Source organism: Somniosus microcephalus, chromosome 12 (assembly GCF_052327205.1).
Source record: "Somniosus microcephalus isolate GS21.2 chromosome 12, FLI_Smic_1.0, whole genome shotgun sequence".
NCBI lineage: Eukaryota > Metazoa > Chordata > Chondrichthyes > Squaliformes > Somniosidae > Somniosus > Somniosus microcephalus.
In genome coordinates this window covers 127,301,974-127,325,004 of record NC_140998.1, presented here as the reverse complement: position 1 = coordinate 127,325,004, position 23,031 = coordinate 127,301,974, and the positions used below count along the sequence as shown (strand labels likewise).

Below are 23,031 nucleotides of genomic sequence, written 5' to 3'. Positions count from 1 at the left end.
TAGATTGTACCTGGTAATAGCTGTAGAATTAGCTCATATTGACCATAAAAAAAGATGCTGACTCATTTAAAATACATTGAATTTATGGGAGTATAACAAATCAAACTTATGTTTTTTTTAATAAATTCTCAACAACCTTTATCACAAACCTTGACAGAAAGTATTCAAAAGGAAATTTTACACACAAGCATAACAAAATCTTCTGTAGTTTTACAAAGCTTACAATAGAACGCCATTGAATATGAATAAACAGGGCTTGATATCTTAAAATGAGCTGCGTGTCAAGATTACTTATTCATTTTGAATGTCACCTTGAATCCAGCACTTTTGTCAGTTCAAGCAGTAGAGCATCTGACTTAGGACACCCAGGTTTGAATCCCTCCCTTGACTGGGGTAACCTACTTAGTTTAGATTTAATCTATTGAAATATGGTTATCTAAATCTCAACCACAATTTTAAAAAGTACCACATTAGAGTCAACAGAGATAGTAACAAATAAATACATTAAAGCCACAAAGGAATGGAATGAGGACTCAGACAACAAGCAGCAGACTACACACCAAAACGAGGGAGAATTGAGCAATAACTATAAGCAGAACATCCATGAAAGGGCAATGTGCGTATTTTAATTTGTAGCAGGTAAATTAAATATGGTTGAATTAGCCAATAAAATGCAATTGCATCCAGAGTCAATATCAAGCATTCCTAGATTAACAAAACCTCTCCTTCCATTTCCCCAAGAATAAATCCCAATACAATCTCTGAAAATCTTCCCTCTTACTCACCAATGTGATACTTGGCTATTCTCTACCAACTGAGCTTGTGCACAAGGTTAAATTATGTCACCAGGATGTTGGTAGACAGTGCCCAAACTCATAAAAGAAACGAAAAACAAATGGATGACACAGAAAGTGTGTAGGAGATTCACTGGTGATAAATCTGTGCTGGAAAATCATTGCTTTGTGGTACAAACAAGACTAATTCTATTAAATGGATCTTGCTTTTATTTCTGTTTTCTGTGACCAATTATTAGGAGCAAGATTATACCAATAGCAATTGGTGGAAACCATCACTGAAAAACAAATGCAAGTGTTAAACAGTTGGCTCAGCTAGTTGACAATCAAGGTACAATGCAACAGCAAAAGCAAAATACTGCAGATGCTAGAAATCAGGAATTAAAACAGAAAATGCTGGAAATATTCATCAGGTCAGGCAGCATCTGTGGAGAGAGAAACAGAGCTAACATTTCAGGTCAATAACCTATCTCCCCTCCCATGCCCTCTCCGAGCTCAACTTGTCCATGAGATGCGACTCATCCTCCCTTAACCCTATTCCCACCAAACTGCTGACCACCCAACTTCCCTTCCTGGCCTTCACGTTAGCTGATATTGTTAACTGTTCCTCTCCTCAGGTACTGTCCCCCTCCCCTTCAAATCTGTCATTATCACCCACTTCTCAACAAAACCACCCATGAACTCTGTCTTTGCAAACTACGGCCCCATTTCCAACCACCCATATTCTCCAAAGTCCTTGAATGTGTTGTTGCCACCCAAATCCATACCCATTTTTCCCACAACTCCATGTTTGAACCCCTCTAATCAGGTTACCACCCTTGCCACAGTACTGAACCGGCCCTTATCAAAGTCACAAATGACATCCTATGTGACTGTGATAATGATAAACTATCCCTTCTCATCCTTCGCGACCTGTCTGCAGCCTTTGACACGGTTGACCACACCATCCTCCTCCAACGCCTCTCGACTGTCGTCCAGCTGGGTGGAACTGCACTCACCTGATTCCATTCTTATCTATCCAGTCGTTATCACCTGCAGTGGCTTCTGTTCCTGCTCATGCACCATTATCTTTGGAGTCCCCCAAGGATCTATCCCAGTCCCCCTCCTATTTCTCATCATCCGAAAGCACGACATCAGGTTCCACATGTACACTAATGACACCCAGCTCCACCTCACCGCCACCTCTTTCAACCCCTCCACTACCTCTGATTTGTTACGCTGCTTGTCCGACAGCCAGTCCTGGATGAGCAGAAATTTCCTTCAACTAAATATTGGGAAGACTGAAGCCATTGTCTTCGGTCCTTGCCACAAACTCCGTTCCCTAGCCCCCGATACCATTCCTCTCTCATGTCATTGCCTGAGGGTGAACCAGACCGTTCGCAACCTGGGCGTCCTATTTGACCCTAAGATGAGTTTCCGATTACATATCTGCTCCATCATCAAGACTGCCTACTTCCATCTCTGTAACATCACCTGACTCCGCCCATGCCTCAGCTAATCTGGTGCTGAAGCCCTCATCCTTTGTTACCTCTAGACTTGACTATTCCAATCCTCTCCTGGTTGGCCTCCCATCCTCCATAAACTTGAATGTATCCAAAACTCTGCTGCCCGCATCTTAACTCGCACCAAGTCCCATTCACCCATCACCCCTGTGGTCGCTGACCTACATTGGCTCCTGGTCTGGCAAATTCTCATCCTTGTTTTCAAATCACTCCACGGCCTCACCCCTCCCTATCTTTGTAACCTCCTCCAACGTTACAATCCTCCGAGATCTCTGGGCTCCTCCAATTCTGGCCTCTTGCGCATCCTCGATTTTAATCTCTCCACCATTGGAGGCCGTGCCTTCAACTGCCTGGGCCCTAAGCTTTGGAATTTCCTCCCTAAGGCTCGCCGCCTCTCTCACCTCTTTTAAGACACTCCTTAAAACCTACCTCTTCACCTGTCCTAATATCTCCTTTTGTGGTTCAGTGTCAAATTTTGTTTGACAACGCTTGGGATGTTTTACTATGTTAATGCAAGTTGTTGTTGTTGTTTCTCTTGCCACAGATGCTGTCTGACCTGCTGAGTATTCCCAGCATTTTCTATTTTTATTACAATGCAACAACACTGGATTTCCAACTGATAGGTTTGAATTCTGAAATCAACTGCAGGCTCTACACTGGGGCTCCTGTACACAGCGAGGTCTGCCAGCTTCAGCTGTGTCATCTGATGCATTAAACAAGACAATATAAACTTACCTGACGGGCATGCGAGTTAAACAATTGTACAACCATGTAACAGTTCACTTTTAAATTTTAATTTCAGTTACCCATCTCATGTTTTCTTATGTGACAAAACTATATTACTTCCTTGTTTCAAGCATTTCTGACAACACATTTTCAGTTTTTGCAGCACTGATATCTTGGATCATTCAACGGTAATGAGATTTTCAAAAATCTGAGATAGGCATCAATGTTGACAAAAAGGTAAGCCCTTCACCTTAAGGTGCAACAATCATTCTTTGAATGTAGTCGCATACCACATAGCAGGCTAACCAATCAAGAAATGCAGGAAGGTAAATGTCTATTGCAAGTTTTGGCCCACACAACCTTTCCCTTCAGCAACCTGAAAGCACCATATTTAGCTCTTGTGACAATAACATTTCAGCAGAGGGTTCAGCCATGAGGCTGCTGAAGTCCCATTTTGACTATGACAAAGGAGGAAAAGGAAAATCTCTTCAATGAGTTAGGCAAAAACGCACACATTGGGCCCGATTTTGTGGACTGTGTGGGAAACGGTCGGGTTTCCCCGAATGTGGGGTTCTGACACACAAAAAAATGTCAGCCAGCTCCATGCAATTTTCCCTCAAGTGGCCAATTAATTCCCAGCATGTGGGCAGCCTTGCTAATTGTCCATTTCTAGTCAGAAAGCCCCACAGTATGATGTCATCATTCGTGGTGCTTTCAAGGTCCACAGCAAGCACTGCATCCTCTGAAGGCTTCCAAACGAACCATAAAGGATGGCAGAGGAGCCTGCAGCAGCTGTGGCCAGTGCCAGACCCCGAGCTGCCTCCAAATTCGACGAGGCTTCACTGCAGGCATTATTGGATGGGGTTAGGGCCCACAGGGAGGTCCTCTTCCCTAGGTCAGGGAGGAAGAGGCCTCCCGCTGAGACCAATGCTGCATGGATGCAGGTGTCAGCAGATGCCAACTCGCTGGGAGTCACCAGAAGAACCTTGGCATTACATCTCTAACTCCTTCCTTAACTCCCCTACAGTACCATCCAGAGCCCCCGTCCTCACTGTGGAGGAGGAAGAGGCTGTGCAGCCAGACTCCTCAGCGGAAGCTCCAACCTCTGAGGGCGCAGCGTCAGCAGAAGTAAGCGCACCCAGCACCAGCGCAGACACTCACACCTCGGGGGGACCTTCGGGACATAGAGTAGTGTTGTCACCTGGTGTTTCACAGCTCACAAGTGAGCCTCATCAGATTCTGGAGACAGGGACAGCAGTGGAGAGTCCTCGTTGGAGGGCGCAGGACTCTGCCAGCTCAGCTCAGCTGCGCTGCATGTTGACCCTCTGCCTCTGGGTCAATCCGCAAGAGAAGAGGTGATGGATCTCCATGCACAGATGCAGAAGTCTCTGGCAGGTTTTGTCTCCAAGGTCGCTGCGAGTGTGGAGCGAATGGAGGAGTCCATAGCGACCGGAGGAGTCCATAGCGACCATGAGCAGAGCCTTTGTGGAGTCATTGGCACATGAACGCATCACCATGGAAAGGTTGGCAACCTCCATGGAGGAGATAACTCGCCAGGGTACGGAAAACATGGTGAGTGCTCATAAGAGAATGACATCTCTTGAGGAGTGTTGGCCATCTATTGAACAGAGAAACCAGATCTTCATGGAAGTCCTTCCGAGTAGGACTGCCAGTGCAGAAACGGGTCCCCATGGCCCCCTAAAGCGCAGCAAGGTGCTCTCAAGCCACTTCCAAGCACTGGCCCCTTCTGGCCTGTGCAGCTTCAGGTGAGTGAGCAGCAGCCTGGTGCTCATCATGCTGTTCCTGGTTCTGCTGCTGCCGCCTCTGCTGCTGGAGATCCTCTAATGGCAAGAAGGGAAGGAAAAAAAGGCGTCCCATGCTTCTCGTAGATGCCTCCGCTGAGGAAGCACTGAGTGAGGGTGGCGAGAGGGGCTTCCCAGGAGATCACATTGGAGAAGTGTGTGAGGCTCCAACCTTCCACAGCTGTGCCTAAGCCTTGAAGAAGTAGCCCCAAGCCTGCAGCAACAAGGTCCTTCAACATACAAGTGCTGTCCCTTTAAATCGCAGCTTTTCCGAATGACCTGCAGCTGACAGCAAGCAAGCCGGCAAGCTTCACGCCAGGTTTCATCAGCGGGGTTCCCCGCAGGCGTGTTTGATGTGGGGAAAGCCCCAAAATCGCAACAGCCCCTGAAAATCGACTTAAACAAGGTAATAATTGCTCATTAGTGTTCCGGCGGCCAGTCCCGCCAGCGGCGGGCGGGACTGAAGCGGGTCGCGGAGAAACGGCGGTCCGAAAGTCGGACGGGGCGGGGAATCAGGCGTGTGGGGTTGCGACCCCCTCTTTCGGCGATTTTCGGCCCCCGGCCGCCTGAAAAGCCGCCCGACGGCTGGCAGAAAATCGGGGCCATTGTATTCTGTGTGGACAATTATTTTCCTCCTTTTATGAAAATTATACATTTCTGTAAATCTGTCTAAATTTCAAGCAATAAGCAGTTTAATTTATATTATTTACAGAGACACAGGGCATGCTCACAATAGAGGACCATAGGACAAATAAAAAGCAAAAAAAAGGCAACTGAAACAAAAACAGAAAATGCTGAAACATACAGAATGCCAGTCAGCACGCATGGAACGAAGGGGCAGGCCGACACTTTTGGCCAGCACCAGAGTGCAGCTGCTTTTTATAATCTCTGAGTGAGAGGAGGTTAAACTTCAGCCAGCTCCATTCAATAATCACAGGCTGGGTGGACCCAAGTGACAGAAAGAATGAACCTGCCAGATCTCTGTGATTGCTTTTAAGGTGTGTGGAAATATAGACGAGGAGACGGGGATATGGGAGAAGAACAAACAGTACCATCAAATCCCAAGGAAAGTCTTTTTCTGCCAGTGTGTTGAGGTCTTGGGCTATGAGCATTCTTGCCAAAAGTGAACATATCTACTTATGGTAAACCATTATTGTTGGAACATGTACAAACTTAATAAAAGAAGTTTTAGACAAACTACAACAATATGCTATGGTGCAGAAAAGGATTCTCATCAAGTGGAGCACTTTGCAACATGACTGGTCATAGAGTTATACAGCACAGAAAGAGGCCCTTCGGCCCATCGTGTCCGCGCCAGCCATCAAGCCTTATCTATTCTAATCCCATTTTCCAGCACTTGGTCCGTAGCCTTGTATGCTATGGCATTTCAAGTGCTCATCTAAATGCTTCTTGAATGTTGTGAGGGTTCCTGCCTCTACCACCCTTTCAGGCAGTGAGTTCCAGATTCCAACCACCTTCTGGGTGAAGTTTTTCCTAAAATCCCCTCTAAACCTCCTGCCCCTTACCTTGAAACTATGCCCCCTGGTTATTGACTGGTATCAACAGTGGGAAGTAAAATAGAGAACTGAAGATGGCTGTTCATTGGCAAGATGAGAGAAGATCAATGGATTCTAGCTTAAAACTTCTGAAGGTGTTGAGTACCAATGTTCCCTCTTATTTATTTTTAGGTGCGTGGTCCCTTTAAGGGGCTGCAGGGCCCATTCACAGTTGCGCGAAACTTAACATTGAAAAAGCCGTTACTGGGCTGCGCAGGACCGGCAGAGAGCTGTGTGGCTGCGTAGCTTATAGGAAACATTGTTAAGTACCCTTCAGGCAGTCTTGTAGTTATCTTCCCTGTACTATGTGGAATATAGTGAATTAGGGTATGATTATAGTGTTGCCTGAAGTTTTGGTCAACATTTTATTTTTAATACAACCTACATGGTTTCAATTATAATAAAAACAGAAAATGCTGGAGAAACTCAGCAGGTCAGGCAGCCTTTGCGAAGAGAGAAACAGAGTGAACGTTTCAGGTCGATGACCTCTCGTCAGACGTTCTGACGAAAGGTCATCGACCTGAAACGTTAACTCTGTTTCTCTCTTCACAGATGCTGCCTGACCTGCTGAGTTTCTCCAGCATTTTCTGTTTTTATTTCAGATTTCCAGCATCTGCAGTATTTTCTGTTTGTATGGTTTCAATTATTCCCATCTGAACTTGAGTAAAACCCAACAAAGAGCGTCATTATGAAACAGCTAGGTGCCTAACTGATTTATCAGTTTCAAGTAGAATCCTTTCCTGTGAAGACATAAATTGTATAATATGATAGCCACCCATTGCCAACCTCAAAGTAGCTTTAACTCGTGTACATTCCTTAAAACATTCTGCGCTGTACACAATTCCTTCTGTTAACTAGATTAAGGCAGTGCGACAACCAAATCTTATTTGTACTCTGAAGTTACTGCAATGGTAATGGTAAAACATAAGGATTACAGCCTGGCTGTACTTCAAGTATAAAGCTGGCTAGGTGCACTGCCCAGCAAGTACCATCTTAGTTAATTACTAGCTTACTTCCTGAGGGCTGTGATATGAATCTAAACCAGAACAAGATTAGGCATTTAATGAATTCTCAGAATAAATTAGAACTTCCACCCACTGGCAAGAACCACTGAGTGCTTACAGTGAACACAGATAAAGATTTTGGTATGGTATGAAGGTTTGCCGAGTTCTGCATCTGTTTAGTTCCGCCATTAGAAACAAATGACATTCACAACAGTTGTCGATGACATTTTAACATTGCAATTTGAAAGACTGGGATAAAAAAAAAATTAAACTCTTTAGCTCTGCAGAGTTTCCCAATTCTACGTTAGCAAAAATCATCAGAACGGTGCAAAAAATAACTTTGGAGGATGCAACATGAAAGATATATATGCACACATTTTTATTTTGAAGTTGGTAAAGTCTTTCCAGTGCTCTTATAACAGAATTCAGCAAAGTGAATAATGTTGAATTTGGTTTCTGCACAAAATTCTTTGAGTCTTGTGCCTTTAGAATTAAAATGTCAATTTTGAAAAAAATAAATATCTAAAACAGTGAAGAAAGTGAGAGGAACTCTTTCTACGTGACTAGAGATGATGAAATCTGATAGTTATTTTACACATACTCTATCCCCCCCCCAAAAAAAAAGCAGAAGAAAGTAAGTCAATAATTATGAAGCCAGTGCAATGTCAGTAGTAAATAAAATCCTTCCTTGTATTTTGGGTACTTACCAGACTTATATTTAGAGATAGCACCATCTTGTTGTTCATTTGTTCCCTAACAGCTTTTAAAGATTAATGCTACAGTTTTAAGACTGATTTAGTTCTTCCCAAAGATATTAAATGTTTGGGGGAAAAAATCCCTTCACTCTCTTCCTCCCTGCCCCCACCCCTTACGCTCTTACCACACTGCTCATTTTATTCCAGATCAGAAAAGCACCATCAAAGGTAACATGCAAAATTTTAAATACTGTGTTCACAGGAGCAGGGTGCAAAGCAACACAGTAGTGCGTATGATGCAAGAACACGTGCAGTGTACCTCTGTAGCACAATAAGAAGGTGTGCATGAAGAGAGCTCAGCCTGGTTGTGCAGCAAGGGAAAAGAAAACACGGTTAATGAGGAAGGGGTGCCGAGTAAGGGTCTGAAGAGGTTCTCTGCATAGGTGGTTCCAGCTCTGAGGCAGAAGGCAGGGGTTTCATTAATACTTTCTCTCTTGAAGTTGGTGGCTAAGGTAAATTATATGAGATATGAGCTTTAAATAGTATGAGCTGATGCCAATACAGAAGAGCCTGTATCCTTTTTGTTCACTACATTCTTTCTAATCCCTCTGCAGCATTTTTACACCACTTACAACATGTGGCTCAGATTATTTTTCATAGAAGTTTTGTTAAGATCTTATTTCAGAAAACTTGTAAAATCAAATAAAAATTTATTGACTTGAATTCTGCTCAGCTCAAGGTGCTGAAAAGAGGTTATCTTCAACAAAAGTCAAGAGAAATCCAGTACTACCAGGAGTATCAACAATCAAATCTGCATCACAGTCGCCTTGCTTTGTTGCGAAGAGATCTTTAGTCGTCTGTACTAACCTGAAAAGGATGCCTGATGCAAATGCTGGAACACTGACCACTAATGGTGTAAAAGTGGAATAAAAAATGTTCTTATGGAAATTGGCATTTGTTTTAAGACATTTGTAATGTAGATTTGATGTTGAGGTAGTTTTCCAATTTTACCAATATAGAGCAACAAAATGGATACCATTTCTTTCAAGACAGGGGAACTGAAATTTATAATAGATTGTAAGAGCTAATCCTCAGTCTCAAGCCTCAATCCTAATGAAACCCCTGTTGTGGTGGAGGAGGAAGAGGAGGGGAGGAGGAGAAAAAGAATGAAAGCAAAAAATTTGAGCTGGTGTTATCGGCCAGCAGAAGAGTAACATCACCAGGTAAAATTATATATTTACTTTGAGAGAGTCTCCTTTCACATTTCCTTCTAGCTGATCTCTGAGCTCCTCCAGCTTTCGATGGAGCTACATGTAAACATCAGAAAATGATTTAAACAGTCTGCCCTTTCATTTATTACTACATCCTCACTACCTTTGGAAGAAATTAAACTTGAAAACCTGTATCACTTGCATTAAGTGTTCTTCACTAAGGAGTTTTCTGGACCAATGCTTAAAGCTGCAATGAATTACAGTGTACACTTAGTACAGTTTTGTCATTTTACACAGCTATTTACAAGAAGGCATGTTGTCTCTTTTCAAAAATATAATGAACATAAAAACTTTACTCCACAGAAGATTGTTCAGATAGGTTTTAGATTCTGCACTTTATTTTTGTGTACTTTATAAATCATAAGCCCACTCCTAATCAACTGGAAGGGTGATCAAGGTTCACTGGCAGACATCATCAACCTCAGTGGAAATATACAAAACTTAAACTTTCATATACAGTACACAGAATTATAACATGCCAGGGGTACAATTGCAAAGGCTTTTCTGGGAAGGACATTTGCACAATTAATTCTCCTGTGAGGTTCCTATTGAGCTTAAAATAAATCTGACGAGTCTATGAATCAAGTTGTGTTTTAGCTACTGAACCTGACAGTGTGACAATCTTCAACTTGTACTTGGTTCCTTTTTTAATTTTGTAAATGATCAGAAGTGTTTCCTTTCCCTGTAGGAGAAGAGGACTATTGGTCCCACTGTTACCTTCATAACTTGTTCTTCCTGTACTGAGGCTGGTCAAGATCACTTGCTTCCTGGACAGCATAGCTGAGATTAGTAACTGACCGTTTGTATACTATAGGACAATCCAATGAGGTAGGTCAACTGACTCTATCCAATCATGCTATTATAAAGGGATTATTCACTTCAAGTCCGAATCATAACCCAGCCTCCCCTACTTACTTCCAAGCCACGTGCAGTAACAATTACAGCGGTGATCCCATTACATGCAATTGCCCAATGCACTACCTGAGGTTAAGATTCAGACAGACATTAATGCATCACAATAGTCTGCTCAGGAGAATTACACTCAAAATGGTACCACTAGTGAGATGACAGTAGCAATGCAATTTAAAAAACTGGGCATACATTGCTCCTTCAGAGCTTCTCCTTTATCAACTGTTTGGCAGATTGTTTGTGGTTGTATGATTCTACTGATGGAAATTAAACTATGCTGGCCATCTGAAATGAAAAATTCTGGTAAGGGAGAAAAACAAAGGTGTTCACATTTGAACCAAACAGAACAAGAATGAGAAAGGTCACACCCTCTGGCCGAAGTAGCTGGTGTGATGTTGGGTGGCAAAATGCACAACAACAGTTGGGGAATAAAACTTCACAGTAAACACGTTAAAAAAAAACTTATATTGGAGAAAGAGCCAAGTAAAGCTGAATTCCATTGTAAATTTATGGGCACCCAAATTGAAGGGTGATCCAGACTATCATCAAAATTAATATATATAAAAAAATGCTGAATAAGATATTAGAGAGCACAAATCTAGGATTGATTACATGGCAGCAATATATTTTAAGAGTTCAGAGGACATTACAAAGTGCAAACTTGTGCAGATCAATTATCATCTGACTGCTTGATCAGATTTGTGCCTTCAAGCCACTCCCATTTAGCAGAGCTTTTAAAAATACATATTGGATAATTTGTGGCAACTGTTTTGCTGTTTTCCATGCTTTATTTTGGCAAGCAACTATAGTTATGTCATGTGCCAGTGGCCAGGCCATTCTGTGTAATTGAAGTGTGAGATGACTAGTGAATAATCATGCCAAAGTTTATCTAGGGATATCTCAGCACAGATTAATGGGAACAGACACAGTCAGTAAACATTACATACAGATTCTGTAATTAAATAAGCAAAATGGATAATTTTATCCATAAGATACCAAGGTTTTTGTACTGACTCAATTTTAGAAGTAACCCCAAAAATGTGAATGGCAGAGCAAACAGCTCAGACATGTGCCCTCAACAGGCCTTTTCTGAGGAATATCATACCAACAACGCAGAAAGTTCCAAATCACAAAGGCAGGGAAGGGCAGAACTTACATTCTAGATGTCAACTGGAAAAAAAGACACCTGTGTCTAACCACAGCTTTGGACACTTTTACACCAGTTTTCTTTACATTTTTAACTCATTTGAAATTTAAATCATAGAGTGATACAGCACAGGAGGAGGCCATTCGGCCCATTGTGCCTGTACCGGCTTTTTGGTGAGCTATCCAATTAAGTCCTACTCCCCTGCTCTTTCTCCATAGCCCTGTCATTTTTTTCCCTTCAAGTATTTATCTGATTCCCTTTTGAATGTTACTATTGAATCTGCTTCCACCACCATTTCAGGCAGTGCATTCCAGGTCATAACAACTCGCTGTGTAAAAAATGTTTCCTCATGTTGTCTCTGGTTCGTTTACCAATCACCTTAAATCTGTGTCCTCTGGTTACTGATCCTTCTGCCACTGGAAACAGTTTCTCCATATTTACTCTGTCAAAACCATTCACAATCTTGAACACCTCGATCAAATCTCCTCTTAACTTCCTCTGCTATAAGGAGAACAACCCTAGCTTCATATAGTTTCATTTTATGTAGTTATTCTTAACTGAGGTTATTTCTCATCCTATGTAAGTATGTAACAGTTATGATTAAAATACATTTAATAGCATTTGTTGGCTACATGTGCATTAATTAAAGTTAATTTATAATTGAATATTCCATTTTCTCTGCATTGCACATCATATGTTACACTGTTCAGCCTATGAGGTAGCATTCAGCAGGTACAATTCTTACAGGACTATTTTCATTTTGTAAATGGACAAAGAGATTTTTAAATACAAACAGGTATGTTCTCTTCAATTGAATGCTGCAGAAAGTTCTGAGCCAGACACACGTTCCTCAAGCAACTGCACTGGCATCAATTAACAACCTAAACAATGCCACCAAACTCAAAATCTCTTTTGATGTTTTGTAAAGATAACTCCTGTGATGTCATGGCATCACTATGCACTGCATCATCTTAATCCTTGGGGGTTCTCCCTGGGTTCTATTATCTTTTATGAACATTTTCTAACACTTCAAAATCCGCTTGTTTATACCCATCACAGTCCATGATTGCCCATTATTTCAGCAAATATCCACGGATAAATACTGCAGTCAAAGGGTCCCTGAAGTATCCCCTTTATTCATTCTGTGGGGTCCTTTGCGTAGTGCTTGACATTTCATTTTACAGCATAACTTTTTCTCCATACAACCCTAGCTGATGTGTTCCCCCTTCCCCTGTGCTTGGGTACACTGAGAACAAATTGAACACCCACACCACTGCTTGAGCTGAGATCAGCAAACTCCACACAGGTCAGGAGAGAAGCTAGAAACTTCTGTGTCTCTATAATTCAGTATCACAGCAAATGGTGCAATGATTCACTGAGCCATCAGGGGGGGTCAAATCAATTTAATTTCAAGGAGACATTTTAGGGAGGAGAGAAAAAGCCCAGAAAAGCATCCTATTATTATACACAATGCGTAAATTAGATTGCTTGGATACAATGGGGCCGATTTTAACTTGTCGAAATCAGTGTACAGGGATCCTCCCCAACCGCGGGGGATACGTCCCTGAAAACCCCCATGATTAGTAAAACTGCGGTTGGCAAATTCACTATAAATGTGTATAAACACAATAAAACATATAAAAAGCATAAAAATCATGTTATTTACCTTATTCCTAAATTTAAAACCGCGGATACGTGAATTTCACTACCGTGGTTGGCAAAAATTGTCGCAGAGTGGAAACCGTGTATACTTGAAATCCGCGTATGGCAAAACCGCGGTTGGGGCGGGATTCCTGTATATAGCCTCAAAATGGGGTCGGTGGACTTACTGCCCCGTCAACGCTGCCATGCTGGCCGCTGCCACTGTAACAGGGGCCTACCACTGAGCAACCCGACGCGCCCGCCTGTTTTAATGTGCAAATTAGGACCCTATGACGTGCATAGTACCCTGACTGTCATTGTAGGGCGCAACTGGTCGGAACACATGTTGTGCACTCTCCAACCGGTTTTACTAACAATACAGCCGAAGAGGCCCTTAGAAAGGTAGGTATTTAATTATTTTTTTTCGACAGGGGGTTTGGCCAAGAGGAGCAGGACTGCTCCTCCTGGGTCCACCAAAATAATCCAGGCAGCTGCCACTCTGCGCTGTCCCTTGCAGCCAATGCTATTTCCCCAAATGTTCATCTATGAAAAAGAGAGGTCAGGAAACAGATTTACGCAATTTTTAAAAATGCGTAGCGTGATAAAATTTCTGAGCATTTTCATTTCAATACGATCATGAAACAGTTCATCAGGCAAGAGGGGCTGTTATGTCAACTGTTACTTTCTTTTGGTTACCAAAATGTTTTGGTTAAGCCAAAACCAGACAACAATGAATGAAATTGTCTGAAGAAAGATCATAAAAACATTATCTATAATAAATTGCAGCTTTAAGCTATTATTATAAGCTTCGAGTTTAGGGAGTGAGGAACATTATGTCCAGCTGCTAATCCTAGTGCTGACAAATAATCAGTAAGTAGCTGTGTTTTTTTTGACTCTAAGAAATAATCTACTGACTTTGTTACTTCCAACAGGAGTACCTTAAAAATAACTTCCTTCGTATTCATTTTAGTAAACAAGCTGCATCAGAACATCAGAAAAAACAAAGGAAAATAGCTTGTCCTACAAAGCATCCAACAGCAGATAAGCTGGAAAGGTAGAGAAGACATAACATAGAAGTAGGAACACCACATTTTCTTCAATTTCCAAACACAAATAAGTAACATTAAACTCAATGTGAAAATAAATTTTAAAAAGGGGACAACTGCAAAGAATAAAAAGCAATGAAGCCGAAAACTGCAGGTTTGGGGAAAATGGGAGGCAGTAGAGAAAGCAAGTACGAAATGCTAAAGCATAATTTGAGAGACAGAACTGTGTAAACAAACTTGCAGAAAGTTTGTGAACATATTTACTTTGAGGGATCCGCCTCTACTAGCAACTCCTTTCGCTTCATCCGCCCTTCGAAGTTGCTATAATGGGTGGGGGAAGTGTTAAAGACAGAAGAACGAAGAAATGTGAACTTAAAAAACAAATTAGGTGACTATTCAAAATATGCAAGACATCTCATGCAATATTTCAAAATTCCAGCTATTATTCCAAATGATTACCACACAGGGTTGCCAACCACTTGTATACTTCTTTATGAAAAACGAGGCAATTTTAAATGACAAATCAATTTGGTAATTTTTTTAAACAAAGTATTACAAACTAAAATGACAAGGAATCATAATGTAAATGTCCATTGGTACATTTTTATTGGGAAAAAAGCATACTTTATTTATCTTGTAGAATTGTCCAAGTAAAATTCATGGTAGGATTGTTTTATTAAAAAGATGAAAAAACTTACTGAAAGTTGGCAACACTGTGACTGTGCAGCTCATTAAATGCACCAAAATGTTTAAAATCATTCTTGTTGTTATATTAGTTTTAACATGTGTCCCAGTTTGACCTGGAAGTTAAAGCTCTAAATCCTTTTTAGCAAATGTAGCCCAAAACACCAGTTAAGTGTTACAGAAAGCCAACTGTAACTTATAAGTACTTTGTATTTCTTAACTAAACAGCGAAGAATGACATTTGTTTTTAGACCACATTTCAAAGGTTTTCTTGTGATGTCAAATTAACAGAAATTGAAGGACACAAAGTAGAACTGATTGGCTATGAAAGCAGCCTTGGTTTCGTCTTTTACAGTATAATCCTGAAGAAAACCATGGCTAAAAAGGATTTTTTTTTAAAGTCTTTACAGACTTCATATTTGAAAACAAGAATACAAATGTAGAAAACTAAATGAAATGTTATTATTTCTGTGCAGCGTTTCTTGGGGAAGGTGGGTTGAATTTGTTTTAATAATCTAGTTCATGCTACCAAACACAATTTGAATAAAGCCAGTCAGTGACCTTCTGGCAGTACGTGAGACAGAATTCTAGCAGCACTGAAACAGGTGTGTTAGAATCAAACTCCAATGTTTCTAATCATTAACAGTCCATAAATTTGGGTCTGTGGATAACACCTTGGACTGACTTCTTAGAATTTTGCTAAGAATTTCAATTCTAGAACTGAAATGTATGCACTAATGTATGCAAGTGGGATAATCACAAGGATTCGAAACACTGGTCTATTTTTGAATGAACCTGAAAGTAACAAGAATATCAGGATGAATGATGACAGTGACTTCTGACATCTAATCCTGTAGTGTTTTGGAGAACATATGTATTTTCAGTAACAGGACCAGAATGACATTTTTCTCACAGTGTCTGCTGAAAGTCTTTGATGGCCTAACTTTCATCTCTTTGGCCGGGAATTTCCCTGGAGCTGCTCCTGCTCCATCGGCGTAACTCCGTTTATCAGTGTAAAAGTGATTTTCTACCACACTTCTGGCGAAGTTATGGTGGTGGAGTGGAGCAGCTCCGAGGAAATTCTTTGTAAATATGAACATAATACTAGCACAGTACTAGCATTTTTTCCACAGTGATTGTAGCCAACAAAAACATCTTTCATCTCATTTTGTGGTTTAAAAAATGGAAGTTTTAGGCAGACCAAGGAAACAGAAGCTCAAAACTTGTCTCCATCCTTACAAATAGTCAAATCTCCAGTGTAACTTAAGAACGTGAACATAGGGCAAAGACGCACATTCCATTACGCTACTAGAAACTGGAATGTGCTCCAAATAGAATTCATAATCCGAATTTGGCCAATCTAATCTTATCTTGGATCATTCCTTCCTCCATTCAATCATCTTAGGAAATGACAATTATGGCTTAATTCAGAGAGTCAAAGCAGACTTTAAGTATGCACCCTGGACAGGAAGATGAACCAGAACAGCAGTTTGTTATTTTACATGTCAGACTTTGATAGGCATTCAATCATGTGCTGGCCAAAGAAAACAACAGAAAAAGTTTTACCGGTGCTGCTCGATAACCACTTCCTTTTAAGAAAACTGTCATATGTCTGCAGTGTGACATTTTGCCCACTTGCAAATGTGGTGCCATACTGGCAGAAATGCAAAAAAAGTCGTACAAATTTTTTTATTCATTCACGGAAGGTGGGCCCATCCCTAATTGCCCTTGAGAAGGTGGTGCTGAGCCGCTTTCTCGAACTGCTGCAGTCCGTGCGGTGAAGGTACTCTCACAGTGCTGTTAGGTAGAGATAGTCTTGCCAACTCTCGCAATTTAATCGCCAGATACGCGATTTTTAATGAAAACTCACCCCAACTCGCGATCCCGCAATTCACCTCAGAAAATTCGCAATTGTTTAGCTCTGTATTAAACTTGGTCATGATTGGCTGCTGGGGACAAGTGGGTTGGGCAGGAGTCTCAACTGGGGGGATCCTCGACCCATACTTACCCCTCCTTCACCAACAGAGTCTCACAGACCCATACTTACCCCTCCTTCACCAACAGAGTCTCACAGACCCATACTTACCCCTCCTTCACCAACAGAGTCTCACAGACCCATACTTACCCCTCCTTCACCAACAGAGTCTCACAGACCCATACTTACCCCTCCTTCACCAACAGAGTCTCACAGACCCATACTTACCCCTCCTTCACCAACAGAGTCTCACAGACCCATACTTACCCCTCCTTCACCAACAGAGTCTCACAGATCTAGATGCACATCGCCCAAAACAAACACTGTACTAAAAGAAAATAGTCAGCGGGATTACAGTTTGCAGAGGATGCAAGGGCAGTTTGTGTTGGAATTGCTGCCGGAGATTTGCTTTTGATCAGTGGACTTTTGGGAAAACAAGCAATTGGTTAAACATTTACTTATCCCACTGTTGTGGCTCCAGTGTTTAGCTTCTAGGTCTGGCATATGAGATAAAAATGGCTGTAAATTACTTTTCTCAACTGAGTAAAACAAGGTTACATTGTGGCACTGCTTCTCATCCACCGTCTTGTCTTTGAAACCTTTTCAAAATAGGGGGAGAAAGGAGAAGGAATTGGATTCTTTGGAGTTAATTATTCCTGGCTCTCACGATTTGGACTGCGAGTTCAAGAACAAGTTGCGGGAAAATAAGTTAGTAAGTCTGGCATGCGTTGTGTGGGCCGAGGTACGAGCCAGCAGCCTTCCTTTAAATTCAACCTTCTTCTTTCCACTTGTGCGGACTCCTGGAGCCGCCCGTGGCCCTGGCTGTGTCGGCGGGTTGGAAGCCGGCAGGATCGCGTGGTTGAAAAGAGACTGGCGGCGTTTCCTCATGGTGGTTGGGAGGGGGGCGTCTGTTGCCATCAATGGAGTGTGCGCGTGCCACCTGGCCTTGAAAGTGGGGGGAAGGGTGGTGGAAAGAAAAGAGACTTGCCAGTCTCTGGGCCTGCAGCAAGATCGTAACCATTGAGATTTTAGGAAAGGGCTTCGAGACCAATTGTAGCATCACTACTCACGGTCACCTGAGCTCAGATCTGGTAACTCAGCATAGGCCAGGGATCGAACCCAGGCACCTTCCTGCTCTTACATTAAGTAAGTAAAACGAAACTAATAATAAATATATATGCTTAATTGTATCACTAATTTATATTAGTCATCCTAACCTTAAACTGAAATGCACGGCAGCGTGGTGATAACAGGTAGGATGTTTTAAAAGTTTTTTGTAAAGCATTTTCAGATGCAGTAAAATTGTTTTTGTAAAGAGCTGTGATCGGTTAGAGATTAAATAAAGCCACTAATGAGGTTTATAAATAAACTGTAAATCTATATTGGTTTATGTTTGAAATAAATAGCAACTCATTATTTCTTACCAAATGTCATGATTTTTAAGAGTTTGTCTCAATTTATGAAATGGTGGGGTTGACATTTCTGTAGGAAGCTCCAGGATTTTAACCCAGCGATGATGAAGGAATGGCAATATATTTCCAAGTCAGAATTGTGTGTGACTTGGAGGGGAATGTGAAGGTGCTGGTGTTCCCATGCGCTTGCTGCCCTTGTCCTTCGAGGCAGTAGCTGTCGCGGGTTTGGGAGGTGCTGTTGAAGAATGCAGTCAGAATCAGGGGAATTTATAATGGGGAACAAAGAAATGGCAGACCAATTAAATACATACGTTGGTTCTGTCTTCACAAAGGAGGACACAAATAACCTCCCAGAGATGTCGGGGAACATAGGGTCTAATGAGAGGGAGGAATTGAATGAAATCAGTATTTGTAGGGAAATGGTGTTAGGGAAATTGATGGGATTGAAGGCCGATAAATCCCCAGGGCCTGATAATCTACATCCTAGGGTACTTAAGGAAGTGGCCCTAGAAATAGTAGATGCATTGCTGGTCATCTTCCAAAATTCGATAGACTCTGGAACAATTCCCATGGATTGGAGGATAGCAAATGTTACCCCACTGTTTAAAAAAGGGTGATAGAGAGAAAACGGGGAATTATAGACTGGTAAGCCTGACATCAGTAGTGGGGAAAATGCTAGAGTCCATTAGAAAAGATGTAATAACAGAGCACTTGGAAAACAGTGACAGGATCGGACAAAGTCAACATGGATTTACAAAAGGTAAATCATGCTTGACTAATCTACTGGAATTTTTTGAGGATGTAACTGGTAGAATAGATAAGGGAGAACCAGTGGATGTGGTGTATTTGGACTTTCAGAAGGCTTTCGATAAGGTCCCGCATAAGAGATTAGCGTGCAAAGTTAAAGCACATGGGATTGGGGGGTAAGGTACTGTCTTGGATAGAGAGCTGGTTGGCAGACAGGAAGCAAAGATTTAGAATAAACGGGTCTTTTTCCGAGTGGCAGGCAGTGACTAGTGGGATACCGCAGGGATCGGTGCTAGGACCCGAGCTATTCACAATATATATAAATGATCTAGATGAGGGAACTAGATGTAATATCTCCAAGTTTGCAGATGACACAAAGCTGGGTGGGCGTGTGTGCTGTGAGGAGGATGCAGAGAAACTCCAGTATGATTTGGACAGGTTGGGTGATTGGGCAGATGCATGGCAAATGCAGTATAATGTGGATAAATGCAAGGTTATCCACTTCGGTGGCAAAAACAGGAAGACAGATTATCTGAACGGCAATAGATTGGGAAAAGGGGAAGTGCAACGAGACCTGGGTGTCCTTGTGCACCAGTCGCTGAAGGTAAGCATGCAGGGGCAGCAGGCGGTTAAGAAGGCAAATGGTATGTTGGCCTTCATAGCGAGAGGATCCGAGTACAGGAGCAAGGATGTCTTGCTGCAGTTGTACAGGGCCTTGATGAGACCACACCTTGAGTATTGTGTGCAGTTTTGGTCGCCTAATCTGAGGAAGGATGTTCTTGCCATGGAGAGAGTGCAATGAAGATTCACCAGGCTGATACCTGGGATGGCAGGAATGACGTATGAGGAGAGATTGGGTCGATTAGGCTTATATTCGCTAGAGTTTAGAAGAATGAGAGGGGATCTCATTGAAACTTATAAAATTCTCACAGGACTAGACAGACTAGATGCAGGAAGGATGTTCCCGATGGCAGGGGAGTCCAGAACCAGGGGTCACAGTCTAAGGATAAGGGGTAAGGCATTTAGGACTGAGATGAGGAGGGATTTCTTCACCCAGAGAGTGGTGAACCTGTGGAATTCTCTACCACACAAGGCAGTTGAGGCCAATTCATTAAATATATTCAAGAAGGAGTTAGATATATTTCTTAAGTCTAAAGGGATCAAGGGATATGGGGAGAAAGCAGGGACAGGGTACTGAATTTGGATGATCAGCCATGATCTCATTTAATGGTGGAACAGGCTCGAAGGGCTGAATGGCCTACTCCTGCTCCTATCTTCTATGTTTCTATGAGAAGCCTTGGTGAGTTGCTGCTATACATCTTGTAGATGGTATGCACTGCAGATACGATGCACCGGTGGTGGAGGGAGTGAATGTTTAAGATGGTGGAAGGGGTGCCGATCAAGCAGACTGCTTTGTCCTGGATGGTGTCGAGCTTCTTGAGTGTTGTTGCAGCTGCACTCATCCAAGCAAGTGGAGAGTATTCCATCACACTCCTGACTTGTGCCTTGTAGGTGGCGAAAAGGCTTTGGGGAGTCATGAGGTGAATCACTCACCGCAGAATACCTGCTCTTGTAGCCAAAGTACTTATGTGGCTGGTCCAGTTAAGTTTCTGGTCAATGGTTACCCCCAGGATATTGATGGTGGGGTTTTTGACTATAGTAATGCCATTGAATGTCAAGGGGAGGTGGTTAGACTCTCTGTTATTGCAGATGGTCATTGCCTGGTACTTGTGTGGCACAAGTGTTACTTGCCACTTATCATCCCCAGGCTGAATGATGTCCAGGTCTTGTTGCATGCGGGCACGGACTGCCTCATTATCTGAAGAAGTGCAAATGGAACTGAACACTGTGCAATAATCAGCGAACATCCCCACTTCTGACCTTATGATGGAGGGAAGGTCATTGATGAAGCATCTGAAGATGGTTGGATCTGGGACACTGCCCTGAGGAACTCTTGCAGCGATGTCCTGGGGCTGAGATGATTGGTCTCCAACAATCACAACCATCTTCCTTCTTGCTAGGTATGACTCCAGCCAGTGGAGAGTTTGATTCCCAGTGACTTCAATAGTACTAGGGCTCCTTACTGCCACACTTGATCAAATGCTGCCTTGATGTCAAGGGCAGTCACCTCACCTCACCTCTGGCATTCAGTTTGTTTGTCCATGTTTGGACCAAGACTGTAATGAGGTCTGGAGCGGAGTGTTTCTGGCAGGACCCTAACTACTTCTTATCGTGTCCACGGACAGTCTATACATAGCCCAGCCAGAACTGGACACATTTTTGCACCTTGTTGTTGGATTCGGCAAGATCTAAGCATCAGTGAGCAGATTATTGGTCAGTAATTGCCACTTGATAGCACTGTTGACGAACCCTTCCATCACTTTGCTGATGATTGAGAGTAGACTGATGGGACGGTAATTGGCCAGATTAGATTTGTCCTGCTTTTTGCGGACAGGACATACCTGTGTTATTTCCCACTTTGTCAGGTAGATTCCAGTGTTGTAGCTGTGCTGGAACAGCTTGGCTAGCAGCATGGCTAGTTCTGGAGCACAGGTCTTCAGCATTACAACTGAGATGTTGTCGGGGCCCATAGTCTTTGCTATATTCAGTGCACTCAGCCGTTTCTTGATAGAAGGTGGAGTGAATCGAATAGACTGAAATCTGGCATCTGGGATGGCAGGGACCTCCGGAAGAGGCTGAGATGGATCATCCACTTGGCACTTCTGGCTGAAGATGGTTGCCAACGCGTCAGCCTTGTTTTTTTCACTCATGTGTTGAGGATGGGGATGCTTATGGAACCTCCTCCTCCTGATAGTTGTTTAACTGTCGCCCACCATTCACGACTGGATGTGGCAGGACTGAAGAGCTTTCATGTGATCCCTTGGTGATGGGATCACTTTGTTCTGTCTATAGCATGCTGCTTGCACTGTTTAGCATGCATGTAGTCCTGTGTTGTAGCTTCACCAGATTGGGACCTCATTTTTAGTACGCCTGGTGCTGCTCCTGGCATGCTCTTCTACCCTCCTCATTGAACCGGAGTTGGTCGCCTGGATTGATGGTAATGGAAGAGTGAGGGATATGTCAAGCCATTAAGTTACAGTTTGTGGTGGAATATAATTCTGCTGCTGCTGATGGCCCAAAGCGGCTCAAGGATGCCTAGTTTTGAGCTGCTTGGTCTGTTCTGAATCTACTCCATTTAGCACGGTGGTAGTTCCACACAGCACAATGGAGGATGTCATCAGTGTGAAGATGGGATTTCGTCTCCACAAGGACTGTGCGGTGGTCACTGCTACCCAATGCGGTCATGGACAGGTGCACCTGCGATAGGCAGATTGGTGAGAACGAGGCAAGTAGGTTTTTCCCCTTGCATTGGTTCTCTCACCACCTGCCACAAGCCCAGGCTGGCAGCTTTGCTTTTCAGGACTCGATGAGCATGGTCAGTAGTGGTGCTACCGAGCCACTCTTGGTAATGGACATTGAGTACATTCTGTGCCTCAATGCTTCTTCCAACCCTCAGTCCTTCTTCCAAATGGGGTTCAACAATGCTGATTCAGCAGCTGAGGGAGGGCGGTAGGTGGTAATCAGCAGGAGGTTTCCTTGCCCTTGCTTGACCCGATACCATGAGACTTCATGGGCCCAGAGTCAATGTTGAGGTCTCCCAGGGCCACTCCCTCCCGACTGTATACTACCATGCCGTCACCCCTGGTGGGTCTGTCCTGCTGGTGGGACAGGACATATCCAGGGGTGGTGATGGAGGAGTCTGGGATGATAAGTCTGATTCTGTGAGTTTGATTAGTGTGTGCGACAGCGCCCCCAATTTTGGCACAAGTCCCCAGGTGTTAGTGAGGAGGACGTTGCAGGGTCGACTAGAATGCATGTGCCTTTGTCTTGTCCAAATCTGATGCCTAGGTCAATGTCGAGTGGTCTGTCTGGTTTTATTCTTATTGTAATTTTTTGTAGCCGTTTGATACAACTGAGTGGTTTGCTAGACAATTTCAGTGCACAGTTAAGAGTCAACCATATTGCTATGGGTCTGGAGTCACGTATAGGCCAGACCGGGTATGAACGGCAGGTTTCCTTCCCTAATGGACATTAGTGAATCAGATGGGTTTTTACAGCA

At 42.8% G+C, this 23,031-nt stretch overlaps 1 protein-coding gene across 1 annotated transcript in view; it reads right to left on the bottom strand.

Moving 5' to 3' along the window:
* Window positions 1-9,393: 9,393 nt before the first annotated feature.
* LOC147109517 (gephyrin-like) overlaps window positions 9,394-23,031 on the bottom strand; it is a 513,341-nt gene continuing 499,703 nt past the window's right edge. The window contains exon 13 of the mRNA XM_086002318.1: window positions 9,394-14,414. Within this exon, the coding sequence (XP_085858444.1) occupies window positions 14,292-14,414 (123 nt within the window). The 3' untranslated portion in view covers window positions 9,394-14,291. The remainder of the gene's footprint in view (window positions 14,415-23,031) is intronic.